The sequence below is a fragment of the Vanacampus margaritifer genome, chromosome 1, assembly GCF_051991255.1.
Source record: "Vanacampus margaritifer isolate UIUO_Vmar chromosome 1, RoL_Vmar_1.0, whole genome shotgun sequence".
NCBI lineage: Eukaryota > Metazoa > Chordata > Actinopteri > Syngnathiformes > Syngnathidae > Vanacampus > Vanacampus margaritifer.
The window spans coordinates 7,126,777-7,150,735 of NC_135432.1; the positions used below are offsets into that span (position 1 = coordinate 7,126,777).

The 23,959-nt window shown below is 40.0% G+C and overlaps 1 protein-coding gene and 1 long non-coding RNA gene across 2 annotated transcripts in view; one reads left to right on the top strand and one right to left on the bottom strand.

Annotated features, from left to right (window-relative positions):
• The window catches only part of LOC144061561 (sterile alpha motif domain-containing protein 10-like), a 57,326-nt gene that overhangs the window by 11,914 nt on the left and 21,453 nt on the right, over nt 1-23,959 (top strand). The window contains exon 2 of the mRNA XM_077582126.1: nt 17,917-18,101. Coding sequence (XP_077438252.1) covers nt 17,917-18,101 — 185 coding nt within the window. The remainder of the gene's footprint in view (nt 1-17,916; nt 18,102-23,959) is intronic.
• On the bottom strand, nt 293-7,916 carry LOC144053251 (uncharacterized). The gene is made up of 3 exons (XR_013294365.1): nt 7,774-7,916; nt 480-555; nt 293-404 (listed from the first exon to the last, which is right to left on the bottom strand). It is a non-coding gene; the product is annotated as an uncharacterized LOC144053251 (long non-coding RNA).

Below are 23,959 nucleotides of genomic sequence, written 5' to 3' on the forward strand. Positions count from 1 at the left end.
TCTTCTTCTGCTCCATTTGATCCATTTTCAGGATGTAAACAATATTTGACAGTGATTATATGCCTTTTTGCCCTAAAGATGTCACACATTTTTCAAACAATGAACGAAGCAATGAACCTCGCTTCTTAGCAACATCTACAACTGTACTCTTCTTATGTAGAATAAATATATGGTGATTGTCAATTATCACCCAGTAACAATAAGAAATGTGCATATTTATTTTGAAAGGCATCAGGATCAAGCACCTTTGATTGTATTAGTTTTTTTTTTTGCACTTCTCTTTTTCAATTACATTGCTTGCCGCAAGGTAAAAGCAATAAGTATATGACCTTTATGATGTGTCAGTCCTGTCATTGGCTGGTAGTCTCACTTGAAGTAGAAGTAGTTGTAGGTTTCTCCTGATCCTGCAGAGTGGACATGATACTAGTCTTGACATTATCCAAGTACACACATAATATAATGAAAATAACGAAACATACGTGTCAATGTTTATCCTGTGACCGTCCGATGTTTCAGCCTCCATTGGAGAAAGTCGAAATGCTGGTTGTGATGTCACTGAAAACATCAGATGGTTTCCCATAATGACACATGCAAAAATGTTCGATATGTTTGTAAAAAAAAAAAAAACTATGATCATAATGACTCATTTTATCAAATGACATGTGGCCAACAAATCCATGTCAAACAGAATTGATTTAGTATTATGTAGGCACTTAATACACACACTGTAGTAATTTGTGAGTGTGAGACTTGCTAAAATTAAAATCACATCCATCCATGACAAAAAATGGAATGAAAAACGAATGAACACATTAACTCATCCATTCCCAGCCATTTTCACAGAAGCAACCCCATTCGTTCCCGGCTGTTTTACTGGATTTTGACTGATTTTGCAAGGCCCACAGAATATTGTGTTCTATTGCTATAAAAACATGGAATTTACCAAAAGAAAGTATATTTCTATCTGTCTCTGTTTTGCAGCAATTGGCATTAGAATATAGCTAAGTTTAATCATTATTCACAAATCTGTTTAAAACAGTGGGGAAAGAGCTTTTTGCAACATGGCCCTGGTTGATCTCTTATACTCTGCTGCCACCTGCTGGCCGTTTTTGTAATAACTACCAAAGTCTTCTGTATGCTCTAGCATAAAAAACACACACACACACACACAAAACGTATAAATACGTCTTTTTGGGAGCGTGGTAATATTTACGATACAACGTATTTATACAGTTTTGGGAGCAAATGAGTTAAGCGACTACCATTATATTGCTGTGTCTGCAAATGTTTGGCCATTGACAGTATGATAAGACTCCAGTCCCTCCTTTTATGTTATTTATCCTTGGCTTGTATTGTTTTAAAGCTTTTAATTGGTTGGTCTATGAGTGGAATGTCCAAAGCTTGATGTAGTCACGCTGTGTACGATAATGCTCTTTTGCTTGTCTGCACCCTTTTAACCTGAATTTTCAGAAAGCCATTGAGAGATATGTAGCTGCTGTCCTTTATCCTTAGATTAGTAGGGATTTGTTCCATAAGAGTGAGAGATAGAGGCATGTGTGTGTCTAAGTGCTGCACTGGGAACAAAAATCTTATGCAATCGGTAAAATCACCAGAGGGCCTTGCGAGACTTTTGATATTTGTGTTTAAAAATAAGTCACAGACATCAGTTTCTCTCTTTTCCATCAGTCTGTCTTTGAATGAATTGTATTTCGTTATGTTGTGTACGCGTTCGATTTAGCGAGAAATGACAGCTGTTAAAGCGACCGCATGAGCAAAAAGTTGTTGTGGGAGGTAGGCGAGGTCACAGAGCTGTCAGTCAGAGTTACAGGGGGCGGACTATATATGCTGTCAACTCAGCGTTGCGGTCTCGCCCTACATTTCAGGTCACTGGTTCACTGCAGGAGAATAAATACACAACCATGCATACCCTTACACAAGCGTAAAGTACAACTCAATTGTGTTAATACATTCACACTGCAGGGTTGCCTGTGGCAAAAAAAGAATGATTTTCAGTTTGCAAAATGTGATACAAACTGCTTGCAGTCTTTATAGATTCATTGGAGTCATAATGCATACACATCGATGGGTTTAAACTTGTAAAACAGTTTCATGCCTCAATAAAAGAATTAATAAAGTGGAGTGGGGTAGAGGGGTAATTAATCTAGCTGGAAGTTAAATATTTAAAAGCACAGCATCAAACCAGTCATTTAAATTTCAAATGAAAGAGTTCCGTGTGAAATCGAGTACAAATGTGCTGTGAGGTCACATGTTGGAACATCTGAGCTGGATCATAATAAAGCTGTGATGAAGATGAGAGCAATTTCCTGAAATTTTAAGTGCAAATGGGACTCACCCCGCTTTATCTTGTCAAATGGCAACTGTATGGACAATAATATAGTCACAAAATCGCATTTTTAACACAATAATTAAAAAGCCCATTTTTAATTAGCCTCCAAATCGCAGTGGTTTTATGGTTCATGGTAGGGGTCGAACGATTAGTCGATAATTCGATTTTAACACTCCACGTCAACTCCATCCAGAAACAGACCCAGCAGAGGATTTACTTCCTGCGGCTGCTGAGGAAGTACGGCCTGCCACAGGAGCTGTCGAGATGCTTCTGTCAGTGAATCAGTCCTGTGTTCCTCCATCACAGTCCGATTTGGGGCTGCTACAAAAAAAAGGAAAATTTTTTGACTGCAACGGTTGGTTAACTCTTTCACTGCCATGGACGTTAAAAGACGTCAAGTAAAAACCTACGGAGGGCCGCCAATGACGTTAAAAGACGTCATCCAATTTTTATTTTTTATGTTTTTGAAACGGGTGGAGGAAAGCCTTGGGCAGCTGTGGTGAAAATTTCAAGCAGATCTAGTTAGCCTAATGACTATTTTTGGCCCGTAGATGGCAGCAATGACTCTCTTTTGACAAGATTGGGTAGGCGTCAGTAGAAGACGTGAGGCGGAGCTAGAGGGGACAATGGCTGGGGAAGGGTAGAGAACATGGCGACCGGTTGCAAGCGGCTCACGCTCGAGCAGTTTTTTTCAAAGACGAAAAGCATCGACCAACGCTATGACGACGATGATCATCATCGATGATGATGATGGTGACTCCGAGGTTGGAAGCATTGACGCGGCAGTAGAAGACGTGAGGCGGAGCTAGATGGCTGAGGAAGCGAACAATGGCGACCGGTTGCAAGGAGCTCACACTTGGGAATTTTTTTCAAAGACGAAAGGCAGCGGCCAACGCTAAAGAGCACATTGATGACGACGATGATCATCATCGATGATGATGATGGTGACTCCGAGGTTGACGCCGAAGTTGGAAGCGCTGACGCGGCGGCTATGACGACGTCATAAAGGTTCACGGGCTAGCGATGCTAACACCGGAAAACGCGGAGCACAACCGAGCACGCTCAGGCGGACGTTTAATCGGACGACGAAGAGTACCCCGAGTCCAATGCATATTCATCGGAGGAGTGGGTACCGTCTGCTAGTTGCTATTCCCCGGAAAAAAAGGCCGTCAAGAAAGTGTAACGTCTGCACGCGAAACGGACAATCGAAGTGAAACGTATCTGTTGTGCAAATCCTGCTCCCTCTCCTTGCACGCAGGGCAGTGATACAAAAAGAAAAACTGTATTTGAAACATCCACATAATTGTAAATAGTACCACAGTTGCACACGTTTGTAAATAGTTTGCGAAATTGTTTTGTCAAATTGTTACACTGTTGAATAGAAATAAACATATTTTGCAATCCAAAAACAATTTTTCATTGTTGGTGGTGGTGTATTACAGAAGTAAAGCACTATTTAGGTGTTTGTGGCATCATTCATGGACAAAAAGAAGTGTAGAATTCACTAGAGTGCATGAAATAACATCGTTTCACAAAAAGCTCTTTTTCTCCGCTTTTTGTTTCAAAACAGAGCATTTCGGTGAAACTAACCATTTTCCATTGTTGATTACTGAAGAACGGAATAAGGTAGAAACAAACAAATCTGATGAAAGATGAGAGTTCAATCTTTCATTTGGTAGTACAGTATGTGTGTTTCCATAGTCCAAACACAACATTTTCTGTGGACCTTGAAAGATCAGTCAAAATGCTTAAATCGGCTGGCACTGGCGACATCCCGTTTCTGAAAACGTCTGGCAGTGAAAGAGTTAAGACTGCTGAAAAAAAATCATTGGTACTCCCTCAACCCGTCTTGAACTGGCAAAATTCTCTCTGACCCTCCACATCCTGGTTACCACCTCTTTCAGCTCCTTCCCTCATGTAGGCGCTATCACACTATGCACACAAAACCCAGCATTCCAATAGCTTCTTCCCTCTTGCTGTTAACTACCACAATAATTGACTCACAATTTCTTACCGGGGAAAAAAATCTCAAGTCGTTTAACTCCTAATTGTAGCTGGCCTCACTGCAGTCTGGTGACCGGCCAAAGGAAATATATCACTTCTATTTGATAGCAGGAATGGAGTAGAAGGATTATTATTTTTTATTTTTATTTTGAGAGGATCCCAAACCATTTATTTCAAATTTTTGAATAATGTTTGAATGGCGGTGCTGTTCTTATGCTAGACAGCTGTTGCGCATTAGACTGGGTTGGGATTACCCAATGGTGATGAGCCTATTACCCTACTAGATGAATAAAGCACTGCATATCTATTGAGCTTCAGCATTGTAAGCCACAAAGGCGGGTTTACAATTCCAAATGCTGCACTGCCTGGTGCAAATGAGTTACACTTTACATCACCGGTGTGAAAACACTCACTTGACTGCAATGCAAATAGAAAATCACTTGTATTTTTTTTTAAATATTCAATGTTAATGAAGTTTTAAATATTATTATATTAAATATTTGCCAAGTGATTTCATTGAAATGTACTGCGAACATATTCACAAAGAGACTTAATTAGATGATACCTGATCTGAAGATTTCTCATTCATTGTGTTTGCGCGTGTGTCTACTACAGACGTTCCCTCTGGATTGTTTGGCCTTGAAAAAGAGGCTCCTCTCAGCACTTTGCATCTATTGATGTGTGTATTCGTCTGCAAGTGTGCAGAAACACTACAAACGAGCGTGAATTGCTTTATCTATTTCTTCTTAAACTGTCCATTTTTTCCCCCCAAGCAACTGTCTCTTTTATAACCTGACGGATGCTTGTGAGTGGGCGAGGAAGTGCTTGTCAATCTGATTGAATTGGCTGGATGAAGAGGCAAAGCAGGTGTACAGCTGACAACATGGCAATTAAGTCAAGAGAGACAGAACCACTTGGTGGGGAAATAAATCTCCCACTAATTTTCATTATTCACATTAAAATCATCACTCTTTTACAGTAAGTCATTTTGGTCACTTCAGAATTAATGGTCAACAATGGGGGGAAAAAAAGAAGAATCATGGGGAAGTATATAGCACTTGAATATGAAGTTAAAACATTAATTCACTCTCAGCCATTTTCACTAACCCCCCCCCCCCCTTCACTCCCGGTTGTTTTACTGGATTTTGACTGATTTTGCAAACCCCACAGAATATTGTGTTCTATTGCTATAAAAATATGGAAAGATTAGAGTGTCTTCTTTCATCAGGAAAAAAAAGTATATTTTTGTTTGTTTCCATTTTGCAGCAATTAGCATTAGAATATAGCTAAGTTCCATCATTATTCACAAATCTATTTAGAAATGTGAGTAATGAGCTTTTTTTCAACATGGCCCCTGGTTGATCTCTTTTGCTCTGCTGCCACCCGCTGGCCATTTCTTTAACCGTTCTTTGCGGTTAAGAAGCTGCATCAAAGCTTTCAAAGCTGTATGCTCTAACATAATTTTTTTTTTTTTTTTTTTTAACGGATAAATACGTCTTTGGGACACTTAAAACATTTTAAATAAAACATACGTTTTTGGAAGCAAATGAGTTAAACGAAACATTGAAGAAAAATACAGTTCCATTTTTTGGGAAAAAAAAAAGTTTGACCCAATAATTTCAGTCTTAAATATACCAATAGACACATGAACACATCAGTTTTTTAGTATTTACACAAAATAAAATAAAAAAAATCCCATGAAATACTGTATATGCATTTTTTGGGGGTAAAAAATATGATCCCAAATCGCGCTATAGTACTTGTGCCTTGCCAGTGCCTTGACTGTAGTGTTAATTTCGTCAACAAAAACACCGGAAAAAAAAACTAGACTAGACTAAAACCCTCATTAATAAAGAATAACTGGGATTAAATCAGTATGCATTTTCGTCGACTAATGAAGACAAGATGAAAATGCACTTCACTTCAGGTGGAGGTGGATTCACGGTGAAAGGTTTAAAAAAAAAAGAAAGAAGTAAATTATAGTTATAACGTAACATTAATCCAACGACTCCAACGCTCTAACAATAATGTTAATCCAACCGCTAACTAATGCTGGCTAGCGTATTAGCTCGTAGCAGCTAGCAACCACTTGTTGATATACTGTGTGTGAAGTTGTTTTTCATCAAAAAGATGATAGAAAATTTTATGTGAAATAGTTTTAGACTCCAAATGTTCAACATAATCGACTGAAAAAAAAATACAGGAGTAAAATGGTTGTCCTGACTACAACTAGAACAAAAAAAATTTGTTGACTAAAACTAATAAAATTATGTTTGCTTGGACTAAAATAAAGACTAAAATGCTAGATTTATAGTTGACTAAAAATGGACTAAATAAAATTGGGATGAGGTTGACTAACTATGATAAAAACTAACAAGTGTGATTGAAACTGGACTAAAACTGAGACTAAATTTAAAAATGTCCGATAAAATCAACACTACTAGGCAAGATCTTGGGGTTGCAGAATTTTTTTTTTAATTTAATGTCTAATGTTACAAATTTGCATAATATAATAAGATTATTCTCGCTTCTCACCGCCAATCAAAGAGCATCAGGGGCGCCGCTGTATTAAAGCTTCCCGTATGTCATTGAAGGATCTTGGTGACTAGTCAGTGAACTCCGTTTGACAACAAAAGAAGCTACTGTATAGCCAAATAGTGAACACAAAATACCAACAAGTCATGAAGAGCACACACAGTTAGCTTGCTAGTCCGTTGTTGTGCTGATGTTAGGCACGTTTGGAAATACGCTATGAGCACGCACTGCTTCACTTCGGCCGTCTGGAAACTTTGTTTTTCAATTTTATAAAGAAGGCTTTGCCAATTAAAAAAATGCCTTCAATCAACGATTGATAGCTGCGTGGAGAAGCAAAAGAAAGCAAGTATTGTTCTCACTCGCGTCTGGTAGTTGACTCGAGGTGTGTTCACAGACCACACACACAGTAGGACATCTCAACATTCATAGAAATACTCATTCAATGCACCTAACAGCAATGACTAGTAGGCTATGTGAGCCCATTTCATGGTGTACGTGGAAACATTTTACAATTTATTTGACGCACCAATTAATAATATCGGACACCACAAATAGTATTATACACGGGATTTTACGGTATGTTGAACAAGAACAAGAAAGGGAAAATTCCAGTAGTACTTGCTAACAAAATGTCTGACGAAACTCTATTTAAATACGTTGCTAATGACAATCGCCAGCAGGTGCGATGCAGGAGACTCCGCCCACCAACACTGTCCATTGAAACTACAACAGCAAGGGGGACGGGAAAGCAGAGCGACAACAAAATCAACAGATAGTGACAGTACACCTTTTGTTTTGAGGTGTATAAAAATATTCTTGTGCCGCTTGCAGAAAAACACGCAACTTTTTTTTTTTTTTTTTGCTAATGACTGCATTTCTCCACTCACCTGTCTCAGCAGTATTGCCTCACATTTGCTGCGTGTCCCAGTGCACTTGCGCATCTCTTCCGCTTTCTTCTTTCAGTCTGTCTGTTGCCTTCCCTCCTGGGAAAGATTAGAGCCACTTGCATCAAATCAATCAGGAGCACAACAAACTCAGACAACTTCAAAGCTTCAAGTTATATTCGACACCCTTATTGGAGAACAAGCAGCACCACCAGCATGGCTGCTGTTTGCTATCAACCGTTTGGCTTATGTGAAGCGAATGATGAACTCTGTTTGCTCGTTTCACTGGGCCGACTCAACTTCACACCAATTGGCATATTTTCAATCTCTCCCTGCTGTGCTCATTCAGCCCGCTTTGGTTCGGGCACATTAAAGCAACAGTAAAGTGATTTCAGTGATTTGTTTTCCAAATACTTTGTATATTAAATGTTTGATTTTGTCTATACAAACTGAAACTAAGCATATGGCATTTACAGGCTAAATATAAATTCAATTTCTGGTTATATAATAACACATCTCAAAATGTTGGCTCCATTTTCGTGCCCAGCGCACGTCGAGCACGAGGTACGGTCTGTGCAAGCGAGTGTTAGACCGAGTGTTGGTATTTTCGCAGATTCTAGCTAACCGGTGAAGCAAAATATTGCTTTGCATGAGCATAACCGATTTAATTCACTGGCAATTGAAGCACATCCTCTCATTCCTTTTAAATGCTGCGCATGAGATTAAGCGCACTGATTGTCCTTGACATGGTGGAACAAGAAATAGTTTTGTTTGAATATTGCAGCAGGTCGAGGGACAAAAAGTATGTTTATAAGGAAGTACAAGCTGAACTCCACAGGTGCATGATGTAAATTTGGCTAGGGAAATCACAGATTAGTGAAGTGAGCATTTTGAGTCAGACGTCTCCCGCGATCATTTACGCTGTTTAGCGTGTGATGATGATGATGCATTCAATAAATTGATTTCTGCAACGATTCAGATGGTTCAATGCACGCCTTTGTCATATTTATGAAGAAAATCCGATGACCTCTACCACACATATCTGTGGAGCTCAGAATCTGTCCTCCTGTGATCAAATTCACCAAAATTAACAACTAAAACAAAAGGTCAAAAGGATACTAAAATATGCACCAATCTTATAAATTATTGCATATTTGGAATCCTTATTGATTTCCCTTTTCCAACAATTTCTATGTGAATTTTGCCGAAAATGTCAAAATTCGACGGGCCGTAGCTCCCAAACTCGTGCCATATTGACCTAAAATTTGAGATTTGATGTTAGGCCATCACTATTGACAAGCACACCAAGTTTTATTAAAATCTAAATCTGTTTTTATTGGTTGCTTTTCCAGCATTATAAACCATAAAGTAGACGTTAAAGGGAACCCAGACTGTAATGACAAGTTTGCTTTATATTATTTATTTGATTGTTACCAACATAACTATGAGATTCATTTTTAATTTCCAGTTTAATGCGTTTTGTAGCAACTTTATTTGGACATATGCCGCTATTGTTATTTACGTCGCAACGCATTCAGTGCGTAGTGACATAGAATGGCGGCTCGCTCTCTGCCGACCAATGTGAAAAGGTAAGTCTCCGTAGCGTTCCTAAAGGGACGATCAAAACTCTTGAATGTGTCTGGTGAATGACGACAGCACGGCGTGGGGTAAAGTGACTCTCCCGATCCATGTTGCTTCTTTAGGAACGCTACGAGGCTTAACTTGCTTTCTTGGTAGGCGTTTCACATTGCTGGGCAGAAAGCCTGCCGCCATTCTACGTCACTACGCACTGAATACGTCGCAACATAAATAACAATGGCGGCGTACGTCCAAATAAAGTTTCACAAAATGTATTAAACTGGAAATTATTATTTTTAAATGAATCTCATAGTTATGTTAGTAACAACCAAGTAAATAATATAGAGCAAACTTGTCATTACAGTCGGGGTTCCTTTTAAATGATGGACACTAGAAAAAGTTAAATGAAAAAATTAATTCCACGAAAAATAATGCAAAGCCATTTTTAGGCGCAACTGTGATAATCAGTGGATCTTATCTTATCTTATCTTAACTGCCATCTTTTTATATTCCTTTTGCCATGTCTGTTTGTGGATGCTGGTAATGCGCTGAGTTCATCAAGCAACTCTTTATTCACATCTTTGTTTGCAAACCCCTAAGCCTAGATGATCGATAGCCATTGTGTTTGTGCTAGCGTGTGTGTCTGTGTGTGCGCTACCACATTTAGCGCTATTGACTGGGTGTTATTTTAGCCACACTACATCACTCAGACATTTCTTCTCATTTGTCACAGAGGTCTGTGACACGCATGCATCAATGGCGTGGCGTGCTTGTGTGATAGGCATTGGCTAAGGACACTCAATATGGTATCGATCGGTGCGCCCCACTGCACGCCATTCACTCAGCAGGCCGCAGCATCAGCGGTCCCAATTGATTTATAGACCACATGCGACAAATCCGTCAGAGAAGTCCATGAAAGTGGGATGTTGGAAAACAGTCAGTTCTTTCTGGCAAGTTGAAGTTCCGCACATGATGATCGAATGCTTTGGATTTATAACATTAAATCACATGCTTGTGTAAATTTTAGGTATCTCGATGGTCACCAGGCTGAGTTTGTTGGATACCTGGCAGGCTCTATCTGAAGGTATTTGTGCTCCAACTTGTGCTTTGGTAAAAGAGTTGATGTCTTTATTACTTCATATACAGAGAGTACATTTTAGGATCAGCTGACCAGTTTGGGTGACACTTAATTTATTGCCACACATGATTATTTTTTCCAATAAAATGTGATGATATATAATTCTGCCTTTTGAAAGATGGAAAAATAATAAGCTCCCCCCCCCACCCCCCGCATCAATAATGACTGTAATCTGTCACAATAACTCATGAAAATGATTAGCATTGTTGTCAATGGTGCATGTCAGAACTATTCAACCAACCACACAGAGTGGGAGTTAGTCTGACCTTTACAAAATCGTTGTTAACAGTTCTGTTCCACTTGATACAACCTTCTAATGTAATTTTCCTCATTACATGCGTTATCTGAGGCTAATTTGGTTGGATTTGACAAATGAGAATATTTAACATGGCTTGTGGGTCATACATGCGTCGTGGTTGCATAAAAAAAACGGTTCGTTTGATTAGCTTTGAAATCAGGTTGTTCAAATCTCAAAATAGATTCGGGAACATTGTGAGCGAGAGGTTATCCTTTATGCAAATTAATTTAAGGCGGATTTGACCTTCTGTGCGTGCGCAAGAACATGGTGGCTTTCACTAATTGAATTACATGAAAGGAGTGGAAAAGTTTATAGCATTAATATCCTACTATTCCTCCGATCTGAATCAGGCTTTGAATAAAATTCTGATTGAAATCGGTTGTCAGACAATTTCACTGCATACTAAGAGGGACAGATTGCAAGCTAGACATCATCAAAATGTATCAATTGGTGACATAACGCAAGCACACACAGGGCTTCAGCTACAGAATATCTTTAGAAATTCTTTGGGTGAATCGAGTAATTGGGGTCCTGCCTTATATTCAATGGTCAGACACAGGAGAAGAAACAACGTGGCTTTTACCCATTAAGGCCTAAAGCGCCTGGCAAAACATGTCTCTATAACCTATGGGTGACTTTTTGCTGCATTCGAGGATGGTCGGGAGTCAGAAATATCCAAGTTGTTTTTTCCCAGTTCCGACCTGAAAGCGTTCAAGGCTAAAGTAAACAACCAAGCCCACGTCACCCTCTGATGCATTTCATCGGCCGAGAGACCAAGAATTGATCAAAACAAAATGACATATCTGCTTGCCCGGCTTTAAAAGTAGAAGAGCGCTAGAGCGCTCCCGGCTCTAGTGGTAGAAAAGCGGTAATGCGCTCCCGGCCTTAATGGGTTAATAGTTACTCATTTTATTTACAAGCTTTAATAACTCACTCAGTAAGCCTGATATTGTATGTTGTACAGTATTACTATTCTCTTCCTTCCTCGCTAATTGCATCGTAGCAGCTGTTACGACTGGCTCAGCTAGGGGGAAGGGAAGTAACACAGACGAGAGGTTATTGTGTAGTGGAATAAACTTGTACAGTTTTAACTGAGGTAAATAGGGAACAAAGAGAACACAAGAGCAGTAATGGCGTATTCAACGAAAACGCACACAAAAGCCCAAACGCTCGTAACTAAAGCAAGTACACAAGAAGCCAGAAATGGCGCTAGCAAGGAAATACTCAAACGAGTGTTCAACGAGAGTTCAATCTCACACCAAACACGAGCGACAAGTAGCGTGACGAGGCGAGCTGTACTGCTAAGTCCCAGCCGCCCCGAATAAATGAAGAGCAGCGCTTTTATACGGGTAGTCCAGCCAGGTGTAGCTTGATGATTGGCCGAGAAAGTCGGGGACCGCCGCCAACCAGGAACGGGCTTCGCATAGTTGTCCAATGAGAACGTGGCGCTGGCGCAGTCGTCCAATCAGAACGTGGCGCTGGCACATTCAAAGCTGCATCGCAGGAAAACAGGCACCACCCAACACACACACACGAGGGAATCATAGAAGCCGGCTGGCGCCCTAACCGACAGCAGCCAAACGGACTCGATCCATCCCATCATAGGCATTTGCTGTCCAACAACATGCCTGATGTAAAATACACAAACTGAGCACTAAGCTATTTATTGCCTGCATACAGTCATCAGAGAAACGAGAGTTGTCAGTGAAGTGACGGACTGATTGGTCCATAGCCGACCCGGTTAGTGAAGATTCTGGTAATTGACAAAAATCCACTCCCCTATTATTTAGCTTTGTGAGTGGCAGCTTCCCTTCTGATCCCCAGCTCAACTGGGCATCCTGTGCTGTTGTGAGGCGGAATTCTCTCAGGGTGTAGATGTCCAAAAGAATCATAACAGAAATGCCAAATGCACCTGAGTTCTCAACCTCGCGGTGCATTGTGAGCCACAACTGCCTGCAGTGTGAATGCAGAATCCGGACTAGCTTGTGGGCTCTGAGCAGCAAAACTTCATTCAAACCCCGAGGTCCAAACCAACGCAGAAGAGAATTATACAGATGTGTGGCTGTTTGAGTCTCCGCTCTCTTTGTGACTCATATTCACATATGCATGAGCCTGCCAGCTTTGACTAACACACGCATTCATACACAGATTTAGTTGGCTTTTTTTCGCCTGTGTCCTGATGAGAGTTGGTGTGTTGCTATCTTCTATCAGCCTGCATTGTGGATTCCCAGACATGCCTGGCCAAGTGACAGTGATAGCTTGTGAAAAGTAAACCTCAGACCCAGCCTCCGCAACATTGTCTCGTGTCAGAGTGGATAATGGACTGCAATGCATCATGGGTAAAAGCCTGGGTTTTGGGTTTTATATTTATCCCGAAGCACATTCTCAAAATTGAGTAATTTCATGGCTCATTCCTGGGCTGAGTGCCAGGTATTGAAGAGTGGCGGCATCACAGATAACCCTTTGCTTCACCTCCAACATATTAGAGCACAAACAAATGCTAATCATTTGCAGATGTACCACAGACTTGTTGGAAGTAGACGGAATTTCTTTGCCAGTACTATACTTTTAAATCAACTTTAACGTGTTCTGCAGGCATGAAATCACCTCGTGATGAAGGTTCACCAGTTTTCAGGTCACAGTGGAATGAGGATGGCAGTGATCTTTACTGAAACTCAGCCAGCGAATAGAAATGTAATGTTTGAGTTGAATAAGAGGTGCTAAGTTGGTAGGAAAGTAGCTGATGCTTATGCAGCTGAAATACACCATTGCACTCTTCCACCGATGCTTGCAATAAAGTGCATTATCCAAATCTATCCTTTAAGCTAATACCAAGGTTATGCAAAAATCCAACAAAAATTGTACCTACCAAGGTAAATGTGCCTTACTGGAGTCAAATGAGTAATGTTAATCGAGTGTGGGATTTGGCTCGGAACGACCTTCCACAATGCTGTGCCAAACTGCCTAATTACCTTTTGTGAAGAAATACCTTTGAGATTTAGCTGCCGCTCTGCACAGTAGATATGCTCCGCTGCCATGAAGAGTTGATATGAGGTTACACATCATTGGGCCGAGGCGAGGTGCTTTGACCTCTCTACCGTCTGCGCGCACACACACACACACACACACACACACACACACACACACACACGATGAACACCTGTCTATGACTTTGCCCTTTAATTTTAGAGTCCTCAACTTCAACTGCGCTGTCTAATTCTTGCTATGTCGTTCTTATTTTTTATTTTTTTTGCAGAGCTTTCAAAAAAGTGCATCCTCATTCATAATGCTTAATCAGTTAATTTATCATGGATTCAGCTAGTGCCCTTTTGGCCCGCCCCATACCAGTGACAAGACTGAAATCGGCTGACACACCGATGCACTACAATGCAAAAACTGTGACCCTGTATCAGGTTTTGAGACTCCGTACATATACAGTATATATATTTGTTATTGAACCGCAAAAACAAGGTGCAATTGTCAAGAAAGAAACACATGACCACAAAGAAGAAACCGGTCATAATAAGGTGTGGATGTTTGTCCACAAATGTTCTTCTATTTGGAAGTCTTATAAAAGTTTTCCCATATGACTGGACAGCTCCCAATTCTTCTTTTTTTATTCTTTGACACCGAACAGGCTTCCTCATGATTCTTCCTGCCTCCTTTTGCCCATCATCCATTTTTCATTCTATGATGTGTGCCTTCTGCAAGTGGTTAAGGGCTTGTTGTCAAGGGCAGAGAGAGATCATTCAACACCAGTTAGTGACAAATAGGACAAAGTATATTTGGCAGTTGTCCAAGCTAATCAAGAACCGAGTGTTGAGACAGAAAGGTGACAGATGACTCATGATGCTGACCAGTGAAGACACTAATCACCTCTGAGACATGACTGGCTGCTACTTACTTCCATTGTAATCCTAGCCAAGCAACAAGAGCAGGTGCAGGATTTGGCCCTGTTCCAACTGCCTTTGTTGAAGTTTTTTGCAGCTCGATATTTCCCAACACTTTTCTTCAAAAGTTTAGTGATTATTGTCTTTACACTCACAGAAATATATATTTCAATTTATATATATATATATATATATATATATATATATATATATATATATATATATATATTTAGAGATAATTTAGGCGAAAAATAAATTTTTGAAAACAAATAAAATGACAGGCAATTTTATTTATTTTTGATAATTTTACCACAAACCTACCAAATAAAACTCATATGATACATTTTCATTAGTTTAATAAATCTTATTTATATTAAATGCATAATCCTCATAATCCTGTTTTTAGTATTAATAAAGTATAATTACTTTTTTATTTTACGTTTTTGGGATGTCTGCATTCAGTTTCATCCCCAAAACATAAAAATGTAAACAATGGGGGGAAAATATGGACATGTGTTTTTCCTGTGTTTTTTGTGTTACAATTAACTAAAAAAAAAAAAGTAAATGGGAATTTGTCATGTAATTTTTTTTTACATAAATCTTAAGTTACACTCTAAAAACAGTTGGGTCAAAAGTAACCCAATTAGGGATAAAAAATGGACCGATTCACTTTGTTTCAATTTGACCCAACTTTCTGGGTTGTTTCATACAAAATGACCCGATTTTTTGACCAATATTTATGAGTTGTTTTACGCTGAAAGACCCATTTCTTGACTCAAAGTTGGGTCAAATCGACCCAAGTGGAAGATCGGTTTATTTTTTACCCATAGTTGGGTTATTTTTGACCCAACTGTTTTAGAGTGTAGGGTTGAAATATTTCTGTGCGTGTACGTCAAAGCAAGAGATACAGGTTTTAGACTTTGTCATGGTCAAACGTCAAATCAGTATTTTCCTTAGCAGTAGTACTTGAGATAGAGCCGGTTCTAACCAATTAATTGACTGATAGGTTGGGACATATTAGGGTTGTGGAAATTGCATCTGTAACTACCGATGAAGTGATTGAGTATTTTTTAACGATCTTTCTTAAAATTGTAACTTCTTTCATAAGGTTATGTCCAACAATTCTGATAGCCTGCGGTGTGAGCGCTTTATCTTCTTTTTATGACTTCTGGAGCTTACAAGGTCTGGTGAAAGGGCAGTGACTGAGACACCAGTGGATCCGAGATGAAATGATGCAGCACTTCTTCATCTTAAAAAGTGTGAAATGTGTGTGGGGCTAAATGAAAAGATCTGTCTTTCACACTTTGTGAAATGAACTTGTTTCATTGTTTATTTATGTGTCTCCCTACGAGGTAATCAGCGCAATATAGTTTATTGTCAGAACGCATAAATGTGAAAATGATAACCATCACCTCACATTCCTTCTTGTCTCTTGCTTTGGCTCTTTTCGATTGGCAGGTCTTTAGGCTTGCAAGGCGCTTTAGCTCCCCACGTTCCCTCTCTCCTTCATCGCTGTCTGACTGGCAGTAATTACACCGGTTTGTCCCAACAACCCAAAAGACCCGCCAGCTACAAAAAGGCAGAGAGAAATTCTGTGGGGAAACAAGGGGAAAAAAAACAGATAAAGTTACAGAAGCAATAGTATATAGATAGTAGCTTAGAACGAGGCAATCACATCAGTAATTCCGCAGGCTGTTACTCTTGTTTTCATCTTCACTTTAGTTTGTATTTTTTTGAATCCATCACGGCAGAACGGGAGCTGTCTTCTTGCAGCTGCTCACTGAACAAACTTCTGACTTGTGATAACACACATCAGGTATCAATGGTGTGTAGCGAAATACTCCTGAAAGATTGTTGCTCCTTTGTGGCTGGATGAAGTTTACTCATTTTTCTTTCATGTATCTTTTTGACAACTTGCATCTAGGTTGCCTTCCTTTTTTGTCAGAGATGAATAGAGTGATGGGGAAATGGATTGTGTGGAACAAAATGACTTGCGTATAACAATATAAAGCAAAGAAAAAGGTCATTATATAGCGGGGCAGCTGCGTTCAAGTGTATGCAATGTCTTTCTGTTTCTGCATCTGGCGCTCGAGGAGCGAAGGAAAAGGAGCTTTCGTTTTATAATCTTGTTTTTTGAGATTTTATTCACAATAGATAAATTAATTCTCACACAAAACAGAGGATGAGTTGCTATTTATGTTCAAAACAGGTGCAAGTGATTATGTAAATACCATTCACTAACTTTATAAATGATGATATAGGGATACTGTACATGGGGTGAGTTTTATTATTTGTTGCAAAATCGTTCCAGTCATTTGGGGCAGAAAATTGGGAAGAAGATTGGCCAAAAGCAGTGCAGACTTTGGGAACAAAGAGGTTAATAAAACTGCTGGAGCGGAGAGTGCGGGTGATGGACCAGAAAGTGAACATAGGGTGGGGTCTTTCCAGTGAACGTGTTTTATAGATAAATATAAACCAGTGACTTTGTCCGTGTGAGTAACGAGAGGGCCAATTGACCATTGGTGAGTGTTATAGGCATCACAGCGGATGTCATTGTGGTTCTCAAGTGTATCTGTACAGTAGGCCTACATTTCCGTAATCCACGATTGGGAGGACCACAAAATATTGTTTCCGGGCCTCTGGCAACTTCCAGATACCGCAAACATGTTTTTTTAAAAATGATTAAACGCCGCGTGCATTTTTACTTCGACCAATTTTTGTGGTTGACCCAACCGACTTAGTTAACTTTTTTCCCACAGCCCCAGTGTTATCATCTTAACAGCTAAAGTATCATTTAAGAAGAGGGGACCCAAGACAGAGCCCTGGGGCACGCCATAAGAAACGGGGGACGGATGGGATTTGAAAGATTTCACTTGGACAAGCTAGATGTGGCCGGAGAACCACAGGAGAGGTGCATGTGTGTGTATGTAATGCCAATGTGGAGTCTGTTCATGAGGATGGTGTATGCTGGAATCTTTCTTCAACTTCCACAATGTATGGTCAATTAAATAATTATGATTGAAGAAGAAATCTAGTTTGCTTGATTTCATAATGAGTAGTCCATATTCTCAGCCCTCAATCCACAAAGCATGTAATCAAGACTGTATGCATGTCCTTTTATGCTTCAGAAGATAACCACTCCTCATTTTGTTGCCCTTGTTGCTCATATGGAAAACAGGTATTCATGAAGGTCATTGTAAAGTGAGCATGTATCGTTTCCCTCTACTTATGCCTCCTCTCAGCGGCGTCCAGCTTCAGCTTTTGCCGTGCCTCCCTGGAGCACACGCTGTCGGCTGAAGAGCTGAGCTACCAGCTGCCACGTCGATCCGGAGGCAGCAACCTGACCTGGCACGACGGCCGTGGCCAGAAGAACGCACACACGCGCACCGTCAAACTGCTGCAGCAGCCCGGCACAGAGGGCATCCAGGTACGAAGGCAGGGGGGGGGGGGGGGATTTTGTTTTGAGAGAATACATTTTGTAACTCATTTAAAATATTCAAAAGGTAAAGTTCAACTTGAATTTATCTTCATTTATAGAACACTTTAAAAACAATCGCTGCATAAAAAGTGCTGTACATGGAGGGAACATCAAACTTATGAAAAAACAAAACAAAATTAATAACAAAAACACCATTACCATTTACAGTTAACACCAGTAGATTTGACTCTCAACTGTATAGCAGTGAAAAGAAACACCAAATGTTTTAAAGATGGAATCCAGGGGCAGCAAATGTAATGGAACCAGCAGGGGCTCCAACACTGAACCCTGTGGAACACCATACGACGATGTATGTTCACAAGTAACAAGAAATAGAAACTAATTCAGATTCAAGGGGTTATGCCCATTCTTTTGTAAATAATTAATTGATTAAAAGGTTCATCTCACTACTTTTGTCCATACTTACTTATTTCCTGCAGATGTTTGATGTTACATCAAAAGCATGCAGCGGATCCGTTCAGATCCGAGTTTTATGTTTTTAGAGTCCCAAGGGACAACATATAATCTCTTTCCTGCCGGAGGTGCAAGTGGAAATTTTCGTTTGCAAATGCCGGTTGCAATGTTGTTTCTTCCTGGCTGGAGGCAGCAATACGCTTCCTGCGCTTGGCGCCACACACATTAAAAGGAGGAACCGAAACCAGACGCTCTGTATTCCTTGTCATGTTTTATCCATCCACCTATCAATTTTCTGGCCCTCATCCTGCTCAGGGTCATCGGTGGGCCAGAGCCTATCGAAAAGCGAGACACCCACTGGACTGATCACCAGTCAGTCACATGGCAAGTGTGACCTCCAACTAGATTGCGTAACTCCTTCAGACCTGCGTTTTTTTCTGCTGAGCAATTTTTATTTTTATTTTTTTTTATTGATTTTGACTTTTTTTTCCGCACACACAAACATGGGGGAAAAATTGTGGTTATCTCATGCTTTTATTTGTCATAGTGGACGCCAGGATAATATAGCTGTAAAGTGTTGTAAACTTACAAAGCTTATATGTAATATTTTTAATATGTACATCATGCAAATCAACTTAGCTAGGATCCAATCATGAGCCAGAAGTTTTGACATCATCCAAATGATGCGTTTTTATTGGTTTAGACATGCAAATGTCTCATGTCCACTGCAAACATCAATGGGTCCGAAGGGGTTAAGATAAATGATGCAGTCTTTGTCAATACACTTCAAAACATTCTGTTCAATAACACCATTAAAGGTGCTGTTTAAAAAGGTAATATTAGAGCTTTTTCTGCATCATGCTCCAGCAATGCCCAGATGAGTACGAAGAGCCCTGACTGTTTTACTCTGACTGCACCTATCAGCTTTTATCTTTTCTTTAAAGTAGAGTGTGCAGACCCTGCACACGCCACAGTATCATGCGCGTCCCCACAGAGTAGCAGATGTGGTGTTGTGCTAGCATTAGCCTGTGGTGTTAGCTAGCATATGACACTGCACGCATGAGCTGCTAATTTTTCATAGTTTCGATGCTGCAGTTACGCTTTGGGCCAGAGGTGGCAGTCGCGAGTATAAAAAAAGGGACAAACTGCACAAATATCCTTTAAGGAGGCTATAAATCACAAACGAATGTCCCACAGAATATCTTTACTCTTTTGAATAGTCAAATGGCATTTAAAAAAAAGGCAATGCAGACTTTCACTTCTTTTCCTTTCGGCTTTTCCCTTCAGGGGTTGCCACAGCGAATTAGTTGCCTCCATCTAACCCTGTCCTCTGCATCCTCTGCTCTCACACCAGCTACCTTCGTGTCCTCTTTCAGTACATCCATGAACCTCCTCTTTGGTCTTCCTCTAGACCTCCCGTCTGGCATTTGGACACTCAGCATCCTTCTGCCAATATACTCGCATCCATCCATTATCTGAACTGCTTATCCATGTAATCCTTAAAATCAAAACACATTCTAGTTGTGGGAATGAAGCATTCCCCACATATATTGTTTCTACCCTTTATACTTACTATAGCATTTTATTCTCTTTGCTTTTTTGCCATGAAACAAATCCCACCTAATACTTGTATTAGCATATTAGCATTCAGCTTCTATTTACAGCTTTCAGCTTTGTACAAATATGAATAAATATGAATGCGCCATTAGCCATGAATTTGATCAAGTCAAGTTAGCTCAGTGCTTAAAGCAATTGCCTCCCGCCACAGAGAATCTGGGTTCAAACCCCTCTTCAACCACATTTTAGTACATTCTATGGTTCGATACCAACTGACTATCATATCAGGAAATTGATTATAATATCTCTGAAATGATTAAATCCCACCTTAGACAGATTGCAGTTCAAGTTTTCTTTTTGTTAATTTGTCATTTAACTACAATTAAAATTTGTAGCTAAATTTCAATTTTCACATCATTTATCTTTCAATTTCCTTCATAAACATTCAGCTTGCACTTAGTCTAGTTAAGGATATTGTTTCTTTTTTGGCAGATCATCATGATTAACCCTCATGTTTTGTTTATTCACTGGTAGCTCATAAATTTTGCATTCATAGTCATAGACATTGAGTTTGGATTCCATATGGCCAATGTCTGTTAGTGTCACACACATAGAAGAGGACATCCATCCCTCGGGTTTAGTGATGCATCAAACCTCAGAGGTGGCAGAAGTGTTAATTGTTTCTTTGTTCTCACCTGAGAGAAACTTGTTATACAACACAGGAGAGCCTCACTGCTTGTGATGTAACAATACTCAGATAAACAGACCTCATACTTTCTGGTCCAGGGATAGGGAAGTTCGGTCCTCGAGAGTCCTGCATGATTTTGGTGTCTCCTACCTCCAACCCAGGCGTTTCAAATCATCAGCTCATAATTACATTCTGCAGGAGTCTCTCAGGAGGGAGACATCAAAAACATGCAGGACTGCGGGTCTCTAGGACCGAACTTGCCTACCCCTGCTCTGGTCCTACGGTTGTGAGTTTTCTGGGATTCATCCTCGAGTTGTTAATTGTTTTCATTTACACTCAGCAGCAGCGATCGGAAATAATTGGCGATGCGGTCGGAATCTATTTAGTGGCCTGTTGTCCCGGCGGTCTAACATAAGCACAGTAGCCTGAGCGCCGCTAACGTCCACATGTCGCTTTTGTGCAAAATTGATTCCCATCTGTGCAATCCATAGAGGGACAAAACAAAGTTTGTAACAAGACAAGAATTCAAAGCGTTGCACTCCGCGTTTGACCCAAAATAGCGCAAGACACAACCGCCTCCTTTTCCAGGGTCCAGCTGCTCACATGAAAGAGAGCCCAAAGCCCAATGGAGTATTCCCAGCGGCCTTAAGAAAACTTGCAACTGGGAGGCTGTGAGATGTACACATTCTCTGCAAGTTTAATAATTCATAAGAGGGCCCCCTTAGCTTTAACAACTAGAAAAGGTTTAATAAAAGACGAGTGGGAAGCTGTTTCCATACGATTACACGCGGACGGATAATTAAACCTCTATACCATGAAGCTTATCGTTTCCTCGTGGCAACACGCCACCTCATACATTATTTAAAAAAATCTCTCTCTCTGAGGTGTGCATGCTTGTGCATTCACACTTTGTACACTCATTGCCTGTGCCTGCATTTTTAAGAATCTTTTGGACATGCACGTAGGGTGTGCAGACTTGTGCTTGCAACCACGTCTCTCAGGAGTGATGATTACATTTACACTGTTTATTCACATATCAACCCTAATGAGGGTGCAGTTATGTGAAGACAGATTATTGTTTAATTCATTCACTGAGAGACCATTTGGACCTTTTCAAAACCCGCGGAATATTGTGTTCGATAATTGTACATACACTGATTTAATCTACCAAATCAAAGAATAGACTCTCTCCATGCATCAGGTAAAAAAAAAAAGTTAGGTAAAAAAAGTTAAATTCTGCCCTTTTCCAATATTTTGTATCAGCAGTAGAAAAAAACTAGGTTTACAAAATTCAGCCGTTTCTCCAATTGGACCCTCAAACTGTGTCAATCTCATATCTAAAATAGGGCATTGATGCCATCTACTAGTGGTTGTGCATCAGTAAAGTTGTTTCCAAGGTAGAGTTTATGTTATAATTTGCTATTGCCAAAATGAAATAGACTTAATTTAAACTTGTTTTGACTCTAGAATAAAGTGTAATTGCACATCCATTACAGTAGGTGGCAGTGGCGCTCTCATTGTCAGGAAGCGCAGAAGGAGTATTAGCTCATCTGCAGAGGTGTATTGACAACAATTTTATAGACAAATGATACCAGTAGATGTGGCGGAGAGTTGGGGGAGGGGGGGATTTTCTTTTTCCTGGGGGGGGGGGGACAAGAAATTAATTGAGAAGCACTGCTCTACATACACAGTAGTATTTGATACAACGAAAAACTGGGATTCCGTAAACCTTGATGTTGGTACTGTATTGCAAACCACTGTGAAAGGATCAAGTTTGTCACATAAGAATTTTTAAAGTCACTCGTGTTTGTGCATTAGTGCACCTCCTAATTGACTCATCTACCAAGCAGGTTTCTCCAAAGGAAGTGTTGTTTTTCCACTCGCTGTGCCATCCTTACAGCACACGTTGTTTGCCAGATGAGGCGGGCAGAGCGCTTTGAGGGTGGCCCCATAATGTTGCGTGACACACAGCATGGAGTGGAACCTTTAGATGAGGCAAGGGAATTGGGGAAACAAGAGAGACATAATTTAGGAAGTTACAGTCACCAATGTGTCGTCTTTTTAGGCCAAACAAGCACCAGGAAAATTGACCTTTGTAAAGCAATTTTTCAAACTTAAAGGGTAAAAGGCTAGTCAGAGATTTTTCTTCTATGACTTTGATTTGAATTTAGCTGTATGCTACGACGGCGTATTAGGGCCACATATACCTATATATTTTTTTAGAGGGCGGGGGCAATATTCTATAAAATCAATAGAAATTAGAAAAAAGACCATTAGTTGTCATTGTCTTCGTGCCACTTGCGATGTGTTCGTTATCTGCAGAACGTCTTAAAGTTAGACTCATGCTTAACTCTTTGACTGCCAAAAACGTTAAATAACGTTTAGTAAAATCCTAGGGAGAAGTGCCAAAGACGTTAAAAGACGTTTGTTTCAAAACAGAGGTGAAACTAACCATTTTCTATTGTTGATTACTGAAAAACGGAATAAGGTAGAAACAAACTTCTTTTTTTCTGATGAAAGATGAGAGTCCAATCTTTCATTTGGTAGTATGTGTGTTTCCATAGTCCAAACACATAATTTTCTGTGGACCTTGAAAGATCAGTCAAAATGCTTAAATCGGCTGGCACCCACAGCATCCCTTTTCTGAAAACGTCTGGCAGTCAAAGAGTTAAGGTCCTTTTTCCCTTGACTGAGTCTCTCTTACTTAGACAATTATTTGTGTCCCTAGAGTGACCAAACAGAGGTTGCCATTGACACTCACTCACTTAAACAACAATATTTCGTTTTTGAAAGTAGACATGACAAGATCGGGCTTGTTGAATGACACATTCGAATCCGGTAGGGAGAGAGAGGGTTAGGTGTCAACAGCGGATGGGAATGACGGATGGAAAAGATATGCAAGATCATGTATCAAATGGTCTGTCACAGCCGGATCGAAGAGACAAATTTAATCTAAAAAAAGCAAGAACTGAACAGAGATCAACTGTCAGCGGGATCAGAGCAGGAACAGACAAATATTGTTGTTCAGACAAAACTAAAACTGCATTTTACGTGTATAAAACTAACTAAAACTAGTAATTTAGTGAAAATGCCCTTTGTTTTCATCTTTGTCAATATCATACATGATATTTTGGAGTTGATTCTAAAT